This window comes from Bombus vancouverensis, chromosome 13 (assembly GCF_051014615.1).
Source record: "Bombus vancouverensis nearcticus chromosome 13, iyBomVanc1_principal, whole genome shotgun sequence".
In the NCBI taxonomy this organism is placed as follows: Eukaryota; Metazoa; Arthropoda; class Insecta; order Hymenoptera; family Apidae; genus Bombus; species Bombus vancouverensis.
Genome location: NC_134923.1, coordinates 6891683 through 6909465, shown reverse-complemented (window position 1 = coordinate 6909465; position 17783 = coordinate 6891683). Strand labels below are relative to the sequence as shown.

Here is a 17783-nt window from a genome sequence, read left to right as displayed (position 1 = left end):
TGCCATTCATGATATAATTTATAAAAAAAACTCCGAGATTATTTAAATCTAAGTGCGTAAATTCAGAGAACGGAAATAAATTCTTGTGATTCATATTATGCAACAATGGAATATCATCTGAAACTGTTTTACGACAAAAAATTGAAAAAACTATCGCTGGAATACAAGTATTTGCTCAAAATTACCTGTTCCCTTTGCTAAACGTACTACGCACGAACATGCAAAGCATATTTTTCTGCTAAAGTATCTTTCTTGTATTTACTTTACTGTCATGCTACTTGCAGAAAGGGATTTACAAGCATATGTATACATTTTTAAGGATATGAAAAGCAAGCAATGTGAGCTTCAAATTCAAATTAAGAAACGTTCGAAAAATAAAGTACAAAAAAATAATGCTACTTGTTCTGAAAATCTTTTAGCAAAGATTTGAAAAGAACATGGATACATTTGTACACATTAAATCTTAACCACCTTTATATGCAATGAAATAAGGTGAAATATTATTATTTCGTAATTCTTTCCCTGCTTTTATACATCATGTACATTAAACACTAATATGTAGTATTATGAAAAATTATTTATTATAAAGATTTTATAAATCTTGAGAAAAGTTATGAGTGACAGCATAATCTACTTGATCTTAACCCGTTGGCAGAAATAGAAAATAAATTACAATTTCTGAGATTTCAAACAATTCCTCCAGAGTAGAATGAAATAAGAAGTAGAACATGTTAACCTCTTTGGCGTAACAGATTGTCGGTAAAAATATTCCAGCCAATATTGTTGATCTAATTCAATACGAAATGTTACAAATAATATTTTTCATATTGATATGTAGTTTCGTTGGCGTTCGCTCTGCCAATCTCGAAACAGTGAGTGATGAAGAGCTTATAAATCTTATAAAAACTGAGAAATATGTAGTCGTACTTTTTAGTAAGTTTTGATTAATGTTTACACGTATTTTTTCATTTATCAGAATGAAAGAACGTTTTTCATGATAATTGATATTAAGTTTATTTATAATATAAATAATATCTAATATTTAATTATATAATATCGTAATAAAAATAATATTTTTAGTGAGAAATTTGATAAAATTCATTCCTTTAAAGAAATCTTGGCATAACCTATTGACTGAACTTCTATCTTTTTTTAAATTTCTTTTTCCTATATATTGACTCTTTCATGCTAAAAATTATAATTCATTTAACTAGCAGTTCTTATATGTAAAATGCTCAAGTACGGATAATATTTACAGCAAGCAAACAGCGTCAATGCACAACGTGTGATAACTATAAGAATGAAATGATTCATTTAATACAAGATCTAAATTCTTTATCTACTGGGGTTGTGGAAGCTATTGACAGTCAATTGCTTCGTGTCTATAGTGACGATAAAGAACCAGCACTTGTGTTCTTTAGGCATGGTGTGCCTTTATTATATGATGGTATAGTCATTAATATTAAAAACAATATATCTTAATAAAAAATGCTTTTATTAACCTATTAATTCCCATTTAATCACCTTTTTTAGGACCTCTGAATGCTGAAGAAATTTTAACTATGTTCAGTGAAAACAAGGAACCTACAGTGAAGGAATTAACTGATGATACGTTTGAACATCTAACACAAGCAAGTAGTGGAGCTACAACCGGGGATTGGTTTGTTATGTTGTAAGTCTTAGGTTCCCCATAATGTTTTGTATGTATGCATATTTCTTATTTGGCAGATATTTAAAGTACAATTCTTTTATAAAAACAGTGGCAGTACAGACTGTGTGGAATGTAGTAGACTGATTCCAAGGTGGGAGGCTGTAGGTGCAAAACTAAAACGAAGGGTTAATGTAGCACGTATCAACAAATACACAACTGGAGCATCCACGGCAAGAAGATTTAATGTTTATAAAACTCCAGAATTTATATTGTAAGTACATAAGAGATAAATAGTAAGCACGCCATAAGATGCTATAATGATAAACAGAATTAATGATACAATTTGATGTTTTAATATTTAACATAATTTATTTTGTACTTGTAGCTTTAGACATGGTAAAATGTATCGTTATCAGATTCCAAAATACGACGTTAATTCTTTTACATCATTTGCAAAAGAATATTACAAAAATGCACATGCTGAGACTGTCCCAGTACCACAACGACGACTGTAAGTTTGAACACATTTATTAGTAGATTCAAGTTTTTGTACACAGATATTAGTGTAATACAATTATGATATAAATATGTTCCCGTTTCAGCGATGATCTTGGAGAAACAATTGCGAATTTCTTACATGAAAATCCATGGATCAGTAGCATAGCGATCGGCGTATTTATTATAATTTCCATAGCTTTTAAATTCAGACGCACAACTGAAATGGCACAAAAAAGGGACTAGCCATTTCGTGTATCAAAGACATATATTATGGGTACTGTATCAAGTTATTATTGATCATGATTTTATACAAATCACAATATATGTATATACATAGATAAGATGAATAAAGTTTTTAATTACAGTGAATCTCTTATTTTTATACTTTTAACAACTCGCATAATTTTTTATTTTCGTAATTATATATATATTTGATCAGTTCCCGTAATATGAATATTCTAAAGAGATACAAAAACATATATATATATATATATATATATTTTATTTCTAACAATTGCATTTTTTATTTCGTATAAAATATGTATAATAATCACTGCAAGTCTAATCTTTTTTTAACACAAATGTTTTCTATGTTTTACAATAAATACTTTTGAATAAAAATTATTGCTGTTACACACATGATGGCATCTACTAAAAATGATATGCATTTCCCCAAGAAAGTCATCTGAATCCATATAACAAAATTATAATAAAATTTTATATTTACATATACCTATTTAAAAAATTAAATAAAAACAGATTGAAAGTAATATATTTATTTGGGTAAACGTTGTACTTTAACTTATTTATGATAAATAAATGATTTTAAATGAATTTATATGTGAACTCCTTCACATTCGTTAGGTAAGACATATACTTCCTTTATTACTAGTAGAAAAATAAAGTAAAAATATAATATCAAATGCATCAAGATTCTTTGTATTTTTCTGTAACTTAATGATTTCAGAATATTTATGTTTTGCTTTATATTTTATATTCTTCATAATTTGCAATAATGATGTTCTATTCACTCACAAGATACTCCGTGCTACTAGTAGCTTTGTGCATTGTAATGAGAAAATGTTCACTCTCTGTGATAGTTTTAGACTTATCAATATAAAATATTGCATCTATTTTAAACATTATCAATTGATATATTTATCCTAAAGACAGTAGATGAATCAGTTAATGCCATTCTGATACTATTCTCAAACTTTTCTTGTATGGATGAAAATTCCATCATATTGCTTGGCTTTGAATCAATCCAAAATCCATCAAATTCATAAAAAAGATAACAGTAAAGTTGATGAAATGCGCGAATTGTTGGAAAACCCTTTGAAGAATTATAAATATGAGTCTTGGCACTTCCATCCCTTAATAATCTTAGAGCCATACTTGTTAAATTTATGCCCACTATGGCAAAAGCATAACCATAACGTGGATGTGTAGAATGTGATAACACGTGTGTTGCAGCACTGGGATACTCTTGAGCAAAATAAACTAGATTTTCTAATCCCAAAATGCCCATTCCACGGAAATCTGTTTTTGGATCATCACCCTGAAAGCCGATGTGTTGCCACTGTTTGGTAACTCTAGCATCTAAAGGCTCATAAGGCATCAACAAATTCCATAATTTTAATAGTTGGAACTCATGCTCAGAATTGTCAGCATCATATGGTGTTTTTCTAAGCTCTTCACATTCCACACAAAGTTGTCTATAACCCCAAATTAGTTCTATACATTTACCAAATGACTTGGCAAAGTCAGGGTGAGCTGTTGGATTTACTTTCTTAGTCACCAATATGGTTATAATAGCTTCCTTCAAAATTTTTTGCTTTGTCTGTTTTGTGATTGCACGCTGATCAGCGAGATCATTCAAGTAGACTATAAGAGTTTTAATATTAGCATTCCTAGATAACTTAAGAGATTCTTCTACAGCTAATGTTCTCGGTGCTCCAGGTAATTCTCCATAACAAATTCTTTGAAGTTCACACATTCGTGTTGTGTGCCTTAATAACCATTTTACAATGGGTCTGAAATACCAGCACACCAATGACCAGAAGTATATAAACATGTTTTCTGATAATTAAGAATCTTGATACAGGAAAAATTCAAGTACAAAATTTTTTTATATTCAAGTGCTAATTAACCTCATCCTGTCATCGTATCTCGACATATACAGGTTTTGTCACTAATTTAAAATAATGAGACTTGGAAATTAACACTTTGAAACGTATTTCGATAAATACGTTTTCCTGTTTTCACCATTACAATTAAAATCAATGCACATAACCTGTGCAATAATGTATTTAATATACATGTATGACAGAAAGTTTAATTTTGGTACATGAAAAATAAACTAATCTGTTCAGTTTGTTTATAATTAACAAACTTTCGACTTCTATGCTGCTATTACAGAAAAATCATTGAGATTTCTTAAATATTTAACTTGAGTAAAGAGAAATCAATAATAACCTATTAAATCAACATAGTACCGATAGCAGAAGAGGTCACTCACTACTCACTACCGGTACAGTCATCCTGTATCAAAAATTCAATATAACACACATACCCACGTTGTATAGAGTTAGGAGATTTTCTTTTAGAACGAAGCATCATAGACAATCGTGAAGTGACTTTAAATATTTTTATCTTCCTTATAAGGCAATTGGTATAAAATTACTATATCACCTTCAATATCTACCCTTACAAATGTACGATATTTATAAACATATATGGAATCAAGTTTTTTATAGTAACTTAGACATAATGAAAAAACAATGTCATATAGAAAAAATGACGTATGTAAAGTGAAATAACTTCAGTCAACCAGAGTTTTAAATAATCCATCATTGATTAGAAAGTTTGTCAAATCAGTAATTTTAAGAAAATATCATAAATGGAAAACGAGCATGAGTCTTCGACAGAAATTTCAACAGATAGCTCAAGTAATACCGACAGCATTCAAAATGTTGACAATCAATGCATAGAATTATCCAATGAGGAGCAAAGGATAAAGGATCAAGCGGACGTCGATTTAACATTGGATCTAGGAAGCATGTTGCCAAATTATGATCGTGTTTCTGAGAATGAGAATGATGATTCATTAGAAAAGCTCTCAGCTGTTCTTGAACAGCCAGAAGACTCGGTGATTTTAGAGGGCGCGCAGTCAGTAGAAGATGGCCAAGATGATAAAGATTTAAAGTACACACTATGTTAAAAAAAAACCTTTGTCAATTAAATAAAAAAAAAAAAAAAATATCACACGTTATATTGAATAATTTTCGTAACTAACAGCTACATTCTTCGGGAGCGAATAGAGTCGCTCAGTGAAGTAATGAGGAACTTAAAGGAAGAATTAAGGAAGGAAATAGAACTTTGGAAAAAAGAAAAAGGGGAATTGCAATTTTTACGTGAAAAGGATGATGCATTGGCTTTGGAAGAAGCAACTGCAGCCGCACGTGCAGCTGCAGCAGCCTATGCTGCCGAATCGCCATTATCTAACAATCTGGGTAATTTTTCTTAGGAAACGAGATGTAAAATATTTGAATAATGTTTTAATAACGGATTCATTAATTTATGGTACAGGGGATGTTTTAGATATCTCATCAGAGGATGCGTTCAGAGAATTGACAATACTCGAATATGAGAAACGTTTGGCTAAATATCAAGACGAATACTCATTTATTCAGGCGGAAAAGCGTTATAATGCCCGATGGAAAATGATAGCAAACGCGTATAAGCAGAAATTGATGGAAGTGGAACGACTCTGTAACGAGGAATTAGAGAAAGTTCAAAAAAATGTGAATCATTTGCAACCGCTGAAAGAAATGGTATCACAATGGTATCTCGATGAAGAAAACCATGGTGATTCGATCAGAAGAACCGATTTTGCTGCAAATGTCCAGAAACTCAATACTTTCAATGAGAATAATATGCTCAATCGTCACACATTGCAAAAGATAGACGCGGAAGTCAATATGGCACCAGAAATATTCGTTGCCCGATTCAAATCCGACGATCCAACAAAAATAGATAAACTTTATGGATAAATCTCTTCCCATACTTATAATAATACTTTTAATTCAACGTTTTCGGGATACATTTGATATACACATATTCGTATTACTTCTCACATATTAGAAACAGAATTACAATTTACATAAATCTTAAATTTTAATTTTAGACGCCATTTTGAATAAATAAATAATCTATCGTAAAAAAATATACATACCTTTACATTATTTCATGTTGTTACTCCGTGAAGGATATTTCCATTCATCATGAGAAATTTTGATAATGCAGTTGCATTCAAATTAAGGCAAAATGTCTACGCTTCTCTAGGGGCTACGGATATGGGAAAGTGATTGCAAAAGTTTTGAAGAATTACCGATACATACTATATAATTTTGCAAGACTACAATTGTACAACAACTTTGATGCAAATTGGTTTGTTTAAAACAATATTTGAGAACTAATACGTAAAAGTATATCGTTTATTGTGAAAAATATCTGAAGTACGTTATTCAAAAGTGTTACCGCGCGCGTTCCTTCGTTCACTAACGGATGTGGACTATACCATTTGGACCGTTCCAATTGTTCCAACGTTCCTTATTCATTGTTTACGTGACGTGGTACGTTGAACGATACGTTTACTGGTTGTTGCCGGTTGTGTTCAAGCAGAGTAAAGTTGAAATTGTTTTGTTTAACTTGGTTCTCGTAATTTTTATAAAAAATAGTTGTGACAATGTTGCAATCTATATTCGACGATGTGCGGCGAATGAATAAACGGCAGGTAAACGAATTTCTTCGTTCGAATTACCATAGATTCTTAGAGTGAGCACATATGGTCGATAAATAGGCTTTATCACTGTTTTCGATTCCTTTTACAGTTCCTGTATCAGATGTTAAGTTTTGGTATGATCGTTACATCTGCTCTGATGATATGGAAAGGCTTGATGGTTGTAACAGGTAGTGAAAGTCCGATCGTGGTCGTTCTCAGGTATTTGAATACTTAACCTAATAGTTACATTTGACGCATCTTTCGCGCGAATAGTTCTAGTTTTAAATTGTAATGTTATTGATTTTCTATTAAATTTTGTACACACTGTCGATTTCTTATATATTATTAACAATATTTTGTTCAATGGATCATTACGTATTGGAGTAATTATACATTTCGTATTATTTAAGAATCATAAGTTGTGTGATAATATTAATAATAGAGAAACATTAAATTTTATACTTTTTGCATAATTTATAGATTTAATTTAGCGTTTCAGTATTTTAAAACATGATTTTTTATGCATGGAAATTTTAATATTATAGTGGTAGTATGGAACCAGCTTTCCATAGGGGAGATTTGTTATTTTTAACCAATTACCAAGATGAACCAGTCAGGGTAGGAGAAATTGTTGTTTTTAAAGTTGAGGGTAGAGATATTCCAATTGTACACAGAGTACTTAAACTACATGAGAAGTAAGTATCTTTTAAATATTAACGACAACAAGAATAAAGGGTAGGTATACATCGAATTATTAAAAAAAATAATTTATGTATTTTAGGGGCGATCAAAATAATACTGTTAAATTTCTAACAAAGGGTGATAATAATTCTGTTGACGATAGAGGTTTATATGCAGCTGGTCAATTATGGCTGACACATAAAGACGTTGTTGGCAGAGCAAGGGGTTTTTTGCCATATGTAGGAATGGTTACAATATGTATGAATGAATATCCCAAATTTAAATATGCAGTATTATCAGTTTTGGGATTATATGTTTTGGTACACAGAGAATAAAGGTATTTCATATGGGAAGTTATGAAATAGACTATCTGAACATTTACAAAAAAAGTGCATTGTAAATTTAAATCCTAATTCATAACTCAAATACACATGTGAAGCTATGTACAATGTGATTTTATGTCTTGTTGATTTCGTACCACTTGAAGAACCTTTTGTTATGCAAGAGGTTAATAATATAATAGTTTTGCAGAATTGTATGTATATTTACAATAGTAATAAGAAAATATTAAGGTATATGTGTAAAACAACAGTACTTTTGTACTGTATTAAAAAATAATGTTCTGCCATTATTGGCAAAATTAAATGTACAAACGTTTTTATTTTCAATTAATACTAATGTTGTTTTTCAAACATTCATTAACTCGTTTCATAAATTATTTACAAAAATTTTCGTTAACAATATAATATATTATACAAATATCAAGAGTTTCAATATTTTATATTTGTAATCGCATTTACAGTATTTTCTAATTATAATGTAAAAATTATTATATCACTGAACAGGTAGGAAGTGTAATTAATTTACGCTTATTTTCGATATTGGGAAATCATAAAATCAATAAATATTCTGTATAAAAGATAAAAGAAAGAATAAAAAATTTGGGAAAATAAACATTAAAATGTATATATTTAAGTAAGCTCTTAATTTTTACAGCTCATAAGATTAAGCATATCTTCTCTACCTTCTTCAAAGTTGCAATATATGTATATAAAGTTTTTATTTTATGGGCACTGAATATTTTAAAAATATTGACAGTTTTGTAGATCGCTTAACATAGTATAATCAATCATCAATGAAACTTGTTTGTAGTCAACTCTTATGAAAATCTTTGTATATTAATTACGTTTATTCAATACAATGTAACTTTTGTCTCTGACTATCTCAGATTATGAAATAAATTTATAGTACACAAATTATATACGACTTTCTATTTTTAATCCTTACAGTTTCGTAGCTTTTATCATTTCAAATTAGGATAAAAATTGTTTCAGTAAGGTTAAATATATGTTAGTGTGTTATGTGTTAATAACAATATTTGAATAAAAAATTATAGAGAAATAGGTATTTAGATTGTAAAAGAATATGAAATGTATTATATATCAATCAGGTATAACGTGGTTCCACTCGAATCCACATTTCTTTTGGACTAACAATTAAACCTGGCATTTTATCTTTGAGACTATTTGGTTCATCCTCTATAAACGAGAAGTTAAAGTTTTGCATTAATACAGCGATTATCCCGAACATATTATATCTCGTAAAAGTTTCACCCACACACACACGACGCCCTAATACAAAAAGAGATAAAACGCTATTACTGGTAATGTCGTTAAAATATGCTAAAAATGCTTTACTTACCAAATCCAAAAGGAAATGTGAGATCTTTACGCAGTTTACCATCTTCTGTAAGAAATCTTTCAGGCCTAAAATTATGGGGATCACCCCATAAATCTACGTCTGTATTTAGTCCGTCTAAATTGGTAATTACTATTGTATCCTTGGCAACATCAAAACCAGAAAGAGTGGTTCTCTTTATCGCTTTATGTAATACGCTGAATGGTGTCAGTGTTTCGTATCTGAGCGATTCCCGTATTGTTGCTTCGATATATGGTAAACTAAAACATTTTTAAGATTTTTTAGTGAAATATTTTCTGCCACATAATAATTACAGTACGAATAATGTATACTTCTTCCTGTCTTGCCACGTAATGAGTCTTCCAGTTCCAACCACTTTATCTATTTCCTCTCTTATATTTTTTATTACTTCTGGATGATGCATTATAAGCTTGATTGTGTGTAGAAGAGCACTTGGCACCGCAGATGAAGCTGGAAACATGATATCCACAAGAATCATAATAAGTTGTTTCTCGGAGAATGATTTTCCTTTAGCGTTTCCGTTTAAAACCTTTAAATATCGGTCTATTAAACCTTTATCGTCCTCATTATCTGAGTATTTTCTCTTGTCTAAATGTTCCTGTAATAATCATGATATTTTATAGTTATTTAGTATATTAAAATAATATAATTTATAAGTATAAACGTAAAATTGATATGTACCTTAATGAAATCTACCATACGATAAGTTCCTAGCATTATATTTTTATATCCAAACATATTTCCAAAATACTTTAAGAACCAAAATTGAGAAAGAGCTCCTCCAGTAGTGTCAAGTGCTCTTTGAAACATCATAGCAGATTCACAAAAATATCTCAGTTTATGATATTCTGAACGATCGAATTTTTCGCCAAACATTATATACCATATAGTATTCGCAACATATGGATACAGAATATCCGGAAATCGCGCGGAACCACTTTTTAAGATTGTCTAATAAATTCATTGAAACGTCAATTAGTAATCAATTTTTAATTTTAAAATATTTCTCATCGTGTCCTGAAGTACCTTTTCTTTGTCGTTAATGGGACCTTCTTTCAGCATGTCAATAAGAATTGCAATTTCTTCCATTGCGATCGTTTCAAATTTTTCTTGTCTTCTACCAAATCCAAAATCTCTCATATGTCGAAGAACAAATCTTCTTTGTTCTTGCCAAAATAAACCTTCGACGAAAAAGATACCTGGAATTTCATGCAATTACAAATGTGAAGCATTATTTTTGGTATTCCTCTTTCATAAACGTATCAAATTTTTTTCATGAGGAAATACCTAATGATTCTCCAAAGGATCTTGCTAAGAGAACGTCTATATTGCCCGCTCTTCCGTCAAAATCATCTTTCGTTAGTACTTCTTTAATACTGTTATAATCATTCGCAACTACAGTCACAATACCACCAAAGTGGCATGTCAAGACTTTAGATTTCAACTTATTTGCATAATACGTCACAGCTTTAAAAGGATATTTGTAATTATACCATAATAAATACCAATAAGATCCTACTATTGGCAATCGCGGAATGCCTATTATGGTAAAATATTTAAATTGTAATAAAGGAGAACGAATGCAGATAATTTAAATACGACGCACGGAATTATTTTAATCCTGTAAAACTTACATGGTGGTGTATTTGGAAGTGTACTTATACTTTTGTAGATTTTATATCCTACTAATAAAACTAGTATTATAACAAGAAATGGTGACATTCTTTCTTCAGTTCTGAATACAGAATGATCATCGATAATTATTTCTTCCCCTATTTAATATCTCCCTAATAACATACGTGCATATATATATATATATATTGTTTATGCATATTCAGATGAATCTGCATACATATCTTATCTCTTGGTACGAAGTCGAGAATTTTAGTTTCTTCATAACAAAAGATGCAAAATAACTTAAAGTAAATAACTTGAAAGGAAAATTGTTTTTCACTCATTTTTCGTTTTTAGAAATAGTATTGATATAAAGATTAGACATAAGATAAACGTAATACTGATTATATATGTAAGCAAATATCAATGGGAATTAAAATTACAAAGTTTACTTAGGTACCAATTTTGTGATTAAATATCCATCTTATTTATGTAATCTAATAATGTTTTAAATATGAGGTATAAGAGTAGTTAAAAATAAAATTTCTAATAAAAATCTCTATTTTACAATATAAAGTATCATACATTTTTCGAATTTATTAGATCACAACATAAAACATCTAAGTACATATTGTTTATTATATTTTATCATACTATATTCTACAAAACTCTTTCTCTACAAAAAATAATCTTTTCTTTTCTTAAATAATATATTTATTTTTAGGTTCTAAAACAGATTTATATAGTTCATTCACTGAAAATACTTAGTATCACCTAAGCACACTACTTGCAAACTATTTTTTATCACTGAACGCATTCGATCGTCATTCATTACTGCACAACCTACATTTGGGGATAATTTATATAATAAACAAATACAGTCATCCAAGTTCTGCATTATTTCCTTGTCAAATACTGGAGTTTTCGTTAAATCAAAATGCAGTTTTAAAAAAGCAGTATACAGAGGTACACAGTGAGCTGCCACTCGAAGATGAAACATCAAGAGGAAAGTTTTTGCAGTCTAAAAAATTATATTTAATATGTAATAAAGGTAACATATAATAAAAGTAAAATATATAATGAAGGTATTTACCTCCAATGTTGCTTTTAATGTTTTTAGATCTGTATGATGTTCACAATACTCGGTAAGTATTCTTGTTAATCTTTCACACCACTTGGCACAACCAATATTAGTCAACAGTTGAGGTAAACTTAACATATATACACATCTTAATTCCACATTTTGTTCAAATTCCATATTATCTAGTAGAACAGCTAAAATATCATCCCTCTTTGTCCACTGTAATAATATACAACATTACAAGATTTATTCTTAAATTAATACATATAAATACTAATTTTTTAAACTTACTTCAAATACATTTAATGTATTATCCCAATGTTCAATGGTAGCTAATAAAATTGTTAAGCATTTATATATCAAAATTACATATTTGGCTTCTCTTTGATGACTTAAGCATTCTAAAGCATGAAAAATTACTTTGGCATATCCGGTGTCAATGAATCCTTTTTTCTAAATATCCAAACAAAATTAGTAACCTATATTGGTAAACAACATTATATTTGAAATTATATAATATAAATTTTTACCAAGTGAGTATGTTGAATAATTTGATATAAACATTCAAGACCTAGTACAATGTTTTCTGGCACATAATCATCAATAATTATTAAAGCTGTTGGAAGCACGTCACTAATATGATTATATAAAGTTGGTTTCTAAAAAAGATAAATATAAATTATAAATTTTAACATGTAATTACTTGATCATTGTTTCTTTAATTTGGTTTACGAACCTCAATTTGATATAAAATCCATTTGTAACTTGCTACAGCTGCTGGATAAGCTTTCCAAGTATCTTTCAGTAACTTAGGCCTTAGCGTTAATAATACTGTAGTAAAGTTATCTTGTTCCGTTAAAAGTTGTGAGATGTTTTGATATCTATATAACTCCAAGATTTTGCTAGTCAAGTCTTTGGAGATGAACACAGATTCTGTTGTGTTCCAAACATTTTGTTCATGTTGTTCTCCAATGAGTAGTAACAAATTGATTGTAAAAGTTTTTACTATCGATGAATCTAATTTTATTTGCATGTGCCCTTCATGACGACAGTAAATGACATGCTGAAGCATAGATCTGATATCTTGCAAATTTCTATCTATAATTTGTCTATACCCTTTGAAGTCTTTTTCTTCGCATGGTCGACTAGTACCGTCGATTCTTTCAGGAACATAACTCACTTGTATAAGATCATTGTATTTTGCCCATAAGTCTTCCTCATAAAATTCGCCCTTAATTTTTAAAGCTTCCAATTCTTTTAAAAGACTATTCATTTTAAGTATTATACGTTAAGGAGTTCGACAAGAGATAATGATTGCTATGTTGCGAATCAACTTCTTCGCAACGATTTATTAGTTCCGCAAGTACACACAGAAAGTATCATTTTTCGAATTACTGTGAATGATAGTACTTCAGCCGAATTCCTTGTTTCATACTTTTAATCAACGAAATAATTGTTGACTCTTTTACGAATTTGGCTTCGAATGATCTGAACACTCAATCAAAAGGGAGTATATCACTTTTTATCGACCATACTTAGATATACAATAATTTGACAAAAATCTTTATTCGTATTTTACAATATTAATATCTAGTATTTCAATCGCAACGAATGTTTCTTCTACTGGCCTACCTTTGTAAATTTACGATATAATTACTGTATTTTGTAATATTGTTCGATGCCTCGAAAGTGTAATCGATACGAACCACACGAGGTCTCGAAGAATCTGTCATTTTCCCCTTCTTTTAACACTTTACCGTCAAAAGATAGTTTCCTTTCTCTTTTGTACAATCTTCCTTCTTCAATCTTATCGTTTAATATGTCTTTGCTAGTCAGTTACTATACGAGTATACCGCGATCGTATTCGTGCTCCAACTTTAACCAAAATCAAGAACATTCGTGCTAACTACATGGAAATCTCAGTGTACGCCGTTACTAGTGTTTCGGTGCATCACTTGCTCATACTGAGTGTCGTGTCGCGTAACGTAAATCGTTATTTATTTTTTATCAGTTTCTGAGATTCTTGGTAATTATGAATTAAAGAAGGTGTAATAGCTGGTAGTTACGACATGGCTGAGTACCGTTAGTTCATTTTCTATTTTTTTCAAATCATTTGTTGTATCGCCGTTTCATTTTCCATGATTAATCTTTAGATTTAAGTTCCACCTCCATTTTGCATCCTACATACGGGACACCGCCCTTCAAACAATTATTACATAGTTAATAATTCCTTATTTTTTCGTCTGAACAACATAAAATTATCAAAAACACACTTAAAATATTATTCTCGTTATTCGGGAAATCTTTCGCGAATTTCTCATGAAAGTTACATAACCTCATTCTTCAAAGTTGAACGAATTTCTTGACTCATAACTTTTTGTTTTACTTTCTTACTTCGATTATTGCATATAATATCATTTAAAGTATATAATAATTTCACGATGTACTCGAGAATGTCATCTACATCAAACATAAAATAAAATGTACAAATCTTCTTAAATACAATTACTCTGGTTCTCTTAAGGATCCGGTTCTTATTGTGTATCATCAGGGGTAGGCAGTGACTCTGAGGTTATGGCAGAGCTAGCAGCATTTCTCGGTCAGGAAATTCCTGAGGGAAGAAACAACCTGGCTGATAATCATATCAATCTTGAACGGGTTGCTGATTATTGTGAAGCAAATTATTTTCAAGCTGAAAACAAGAGAATAGCTTTAGAAGAAACCAAAAATTTTACTACTCAGTCATTGGCTAGTGTAGCCTATCAAATAAATACCCTTGCTTATAATTTTTTACAATTATTGGATTTACAAACATCTCAGCTTGCTGAGATGGAAAGCCAAATGAACCATATTGCTCAAACGGTTATGATACACAAAGAGAAAGTAGCTAGAAGAGAAATTGGAGTATTAACAGCTAATAAAATTACGGTACGCCAGTACAAAATTATTGCACCAGCAAATCCTGAAAAACCAATTAAATATGTAAGAAAGAGTATTGATTACACAATCTTGGATGATATTGGACATGGAGTACGTAGTAGTGGTACTCCAAGAAGTAAGCAACGTGGTGGAAGTCAGGGCAGTGTTCAAAGTTTAGGTGCAGCTTCCACTGGTTCTGGTTTAGGTGCTGCTATGGTAGGACCAGCTCCTACCACTAAGCCACCTACCCCTCCTCAGACAGTAAGAACTGGTAAATATAAAAATTATATATACACATATATCTACTTCAAAGTGACATTGGATTATTTAATATGAATTTCCTATTTTACCTCTAGGAACATTGAGCAAAGGGTCCCGAGAATACAGAACACCACCTGCAGTTGCTCCACCTCAAGTTCCTAGTCACTATGCTCCTAATTATCCACTAGGTCATCCAAGAAGAGAACGTGGTCCTGGTTATAGTACTCTACCTTTACATGCACATACCACATCTCATGCAGTACACAATACCAATCATAATACACATACAAATACTACAACCCAACATACTTCGCCACCTCAAGTGGGAACAGTTCATCCATTGCAAAGTCATCCGCAAACACCACCACCAGCTCCACCTAGCGTAACAGCAGGGTATGCCCAGGAACAACACAATAGTATGCCTCGTAAGTTCTTATTTGATAGGACTTAGATTTAACTAATAAACTATGAAATTATATAATTATCCGTTTCCATTTCTAGCGCCACCTTCGCCCTTAGTTGGCATAACTGGTAATACGTTAGATTTTACCAGTTATCACACTTTGTCAGAAAGATTGAGTCATCAAGTTAGTCGAAGTAGTGGTGCAAGTAGCCCACCATTACCACCACCACCACCACCAGAACAAGAAGAACATCCGCAATTTGGTAGACCTACACAATCTAGTGGTGCTATTATGCCTATTGTACCGGATGAGGAAGATCTCCCTGGTTGGGTGCCAAAGAATTATATCGAAAAAGGTATGTTGTGATACTTTTTAGACCGTAGAATATTTAAGTAGTATTAAGATGTAATCAAATATTACCATTTTAGTTGTTGCAATTTATGATTATTATGCCGACAAGGAGGATGAGTTGAGCTTCCAGGAAAGCTCTGTAATTTATGTACTAAAAAAGAATGATGATGGGTGGTGGGAGGGGGTCATGGATGGTATAACGGGTTTGTTCCCCGGAAATTACGTAGAACCTTGCGTTTAATAATTTGTCCAATATTGCATTTAGATATATCAAAATTGTGAATATTGGTGGTTATTCACAAAAGACTGCAAATTTAAGAGACAGATTCTCTGATTTTAATATCTTATTTAGTATTAATAATAATAAGGCTATACTAACACGATCGATACAAAGACATAGAACGACGTAACAAAATATGAGGTGGAATATGGTAAATGTGTAAATTATAGATTCTTCCACGAATCTCAAATATCATGCGAATTTTCTAAAAATCAAACTAACCAATCTTTATATCAACATAAGAAAGTGTATTTTTTGGTAAATAGTATTTCCTCCAGTGGATGTTATTTTATCTCGACTTCAATAGATCATATTTATATACATATATGCATAAAGGCATGTAGTTACTATGCTACTATATAATCAATTAGCTGTTAATTGTATTTATGTATCTAAGGTGTAACTAATACGATGTTAGTAGTAGGTTAATAAGTAATCAAAATACCAAACGTCCTGACGTCGTGTAACGAGAATCTTTGCGCCTTATACTAAATATAACATCATAATATAAATTGCTTGATAAGTTTATTGTAATAGTTAATGGTATATTGACCTCAGGATTTTAGTTCTCATAAAATGAAGTCGACGAAAGTAATCCTTGTTTGAATGTTTTAAAGAATATACCAAGTCGTAGCATATGCATTATAGAGTCAATTAATGTATGCAATTTGTTTAAGATGTAGTGATTTCATTTAACCAAGTAGTATCCTACATAGCTGTGTGATATTCATACTTTGTATGCTGCTATTTGTTAGCGCACTATTACCACAAATATAAGTATCTTTTAATTGGCCAAGTAATTCTGCGGTCATTTTTGCCGCATTTCTCCCTCATTAAAAAATTATCCTTTTATATAAGCTAAAAAGCTTGTATGTATCGACAATAAAGGTCTCGTTTTCGTGAGGATTACATACTTTGGAGGATTATCACAGAATTAGTACAGGAGAATTAGAATAGGATTTTCAAACAAATAAAGAGCTAGTGGATAGAAAATTGAATCTTTAATTTTAATAGAAATTTTAATGAAAGGTTTTATTTGTCAATAGGGAAGCATAATGAAATGTACGAATATAATTGTATTTAGAATCAAATAAAAGAATTGTAATATAAAATTTCGAATGATATTCATCCAACAGTTAAGGTTTCTTCACAAGTTCTTCCTAATTCCACGTTGTCTTTATCCATAACCATAATCCATTTTGCTGTTGCTTTAGTTCAATTAGTGGACAATTTATCTTACTAGCTTGTAATTCCACGTTACATCATGATTAGTAAAACACGAGTTCGCGATTGTCTATTATATCAACTAATTATAGTATCATATACTATAAATTGAGCGAGAGGAACTTGGAACGATTCAGATCACAAATCTAGGATGTTTATTTCCTTTGACAAATTTCCTATTACTCCTTCTTTAATTTCCTATTAGGATAGTTGAAAATAGCTTCTTATAATGTAAATGTTACGCACGGAACCGTTTCAAACGGATAACGAAAGCATTCCTTCCACGGTGAATTTTTTCTGCAGTCGGTTTCAATGTT

General features: G+C 30.6%; 7 protein-coding genes across 8 annotated transcripts; 4 read left to right on the top strand and 3 right to left on the bottom strand.

Annotated features, from left to right (window-relative positions):
- The first annotated feature begins 717 nt into the window (after window positions 1-717).
- LOC117158699 (thioredoxin domain-containing protein) lies at window positions 718-2518 on the top strand. Its single transcript, XM_033337885.2, has 6 exons — window positions 718-933; window positions 1259-1447; window positions 1534-1672; window positions 1761-1922; window positions 2037-2162; window positions 2254-2518. The coding sequence occupies exons 1-6, from the start codon at window positions 804-806 to the stop codon at window positions 2390-2392; spliced, it is 885 nt and encodes a 294-aa protein (XP_033193776.1). The 5' UTR covers window positions 718-803; the 3' UTR covers window positions 2393-2518.
- LOC117158696 (ELMO domain-containing protein 2) lies at window positions 2164-4668 on the bottom strand. Its single transcript, XM_033337870.2, has one exon. The coding sequence runs from the start codon at window positions 4221-4223 to the stop codon at window positions 3285-3287; it is 939 nt and encodes a 312-aa protein (XP_033193761.2). The 5' UTR covers window positions 4224-4668; the 3' UTR covers window positions 2164-3284.
- Window positions 4669-4719: 51 nt separating this feature from the next.
- Window positions 4720-6249, top strand: LOC117158708 (uncharacterized). Its single transcript, XM_033337914.2, has 3 exons — window positions 4720-5353; window positions 5447-5661; window positions 5738-6249. The coding sequence occupies exons 1-3, from the start codon at window positions 5049-5051 to the stop codon at window positions 6199-6201; spliced, it is 984 nt and encodes a 327-aa protein (XP_033193805.1). The 5' UTR covers window positions 4720-5048; the 3' UTR covers window positions 6202-6249.
- Window positions 6250-6765: 516 nt separating this feature from the next.
- Window positions 6766-8067, top strand: twr (signal peptidase complex catalytic subunit SEC11 homolog C twr). Its single transcript, XM_033337900.2, has 4 exons — window positions 6766-6944; window positions 7042-7151; window positions 7478-7627; window positions 7714-8067. Exons 1-4 carry the CDS (start codon window positions 6897-6899, stop codon window positions 7946-7948), a joined length of 543 nt encoding a protein of 180 aa, XP_033193791.1. The 5' UTR covers window positions 6766-6896; the 3' UTR covers window positions 7949-8067.
- A 486-nt stretch (window positions 8068-8553) lies between these two features.
- Cyp304a1 (Probable cytochrome P450 304a1) lies at window positions 8554-11120 on the bottom strand. Its single transcript, XM_033337809.2, has 7 exons — window positions 10967-11120; window positions 10620-10871; window positions 10359-10531; window positions 10014-10283; window positions 9644-9930; window positions 9315-9571; window positions 8554-9244 (listed from the first exon to the last, which is right to left on the bottom strand). The coding sequence occupies exons 1-7, from the start codon at window positions 11052-11054 to the stop codon at window positions 9060-9062; spliced, it is 1512 nt and encodes a 503-aa protein (XP_033193700.1). The 5' UTR covers window positions 11055-11120; the 3' UTR covers window positions 8554-9059.
- Window positions 11121-11489: 369 nt separating this feature from the next.
- On the bottom strand, window positions 11490-13300 carry LOC117158688 (TELO2-interacting protein 2). The gene is made up of 5 exons (XM_033337857.2): window positions 12764-13300; window positions 12558-12686; window positions 12319-12480; window positions 12040-12246; window positions 11490-11967 (listed from the first exon to the last, which is right to left on the bottom strand). The coding sequence occupies exons 1-5, from the start codon at window positions 13298-13300 to the stop codon at window positions 11698-11700; spliced, it is 1305 nt and encodes a 434-aa protein (XP_033193748.1). The 3' UTR covers window positions 11490-11697.
- Window positions 13301-13968: 668 nt separating this feature from the next.
- Window positions 13969-17354, top strand: Abi (tyrosine kinase Abl). 2 transcript variants are annotated; one of them, XM_033337832.2, is made up of 5 exons: window positions 13969-14109; window positions 14552-15217; window positions 15303-15632; window positions 15709-15966; window positions 16040-17354. In XM_033337832.2, the coding sequence occupies exons 1-5, from the start codon at window positions 14097-14099 to the stop codon at window positions 16201-16203; spliced, it is 1431 nt and encodes a 476-aa protein (XP_033193723.1). In that variant the 5' UTR covers window positions 13969-14096; the 3' UTR covers window positions 16204-17354. The 2 variants fall into 2 exon arrangements, with proteins under 2 accessions (XP_033193723.1, XP_033193732.1); XM_033337841.2 differs by having other exon boundaries at window positions 13973-14109; window positions 14579-15217.
- Window positions 17355-17783: the final 429 nt, after the last annotated feature.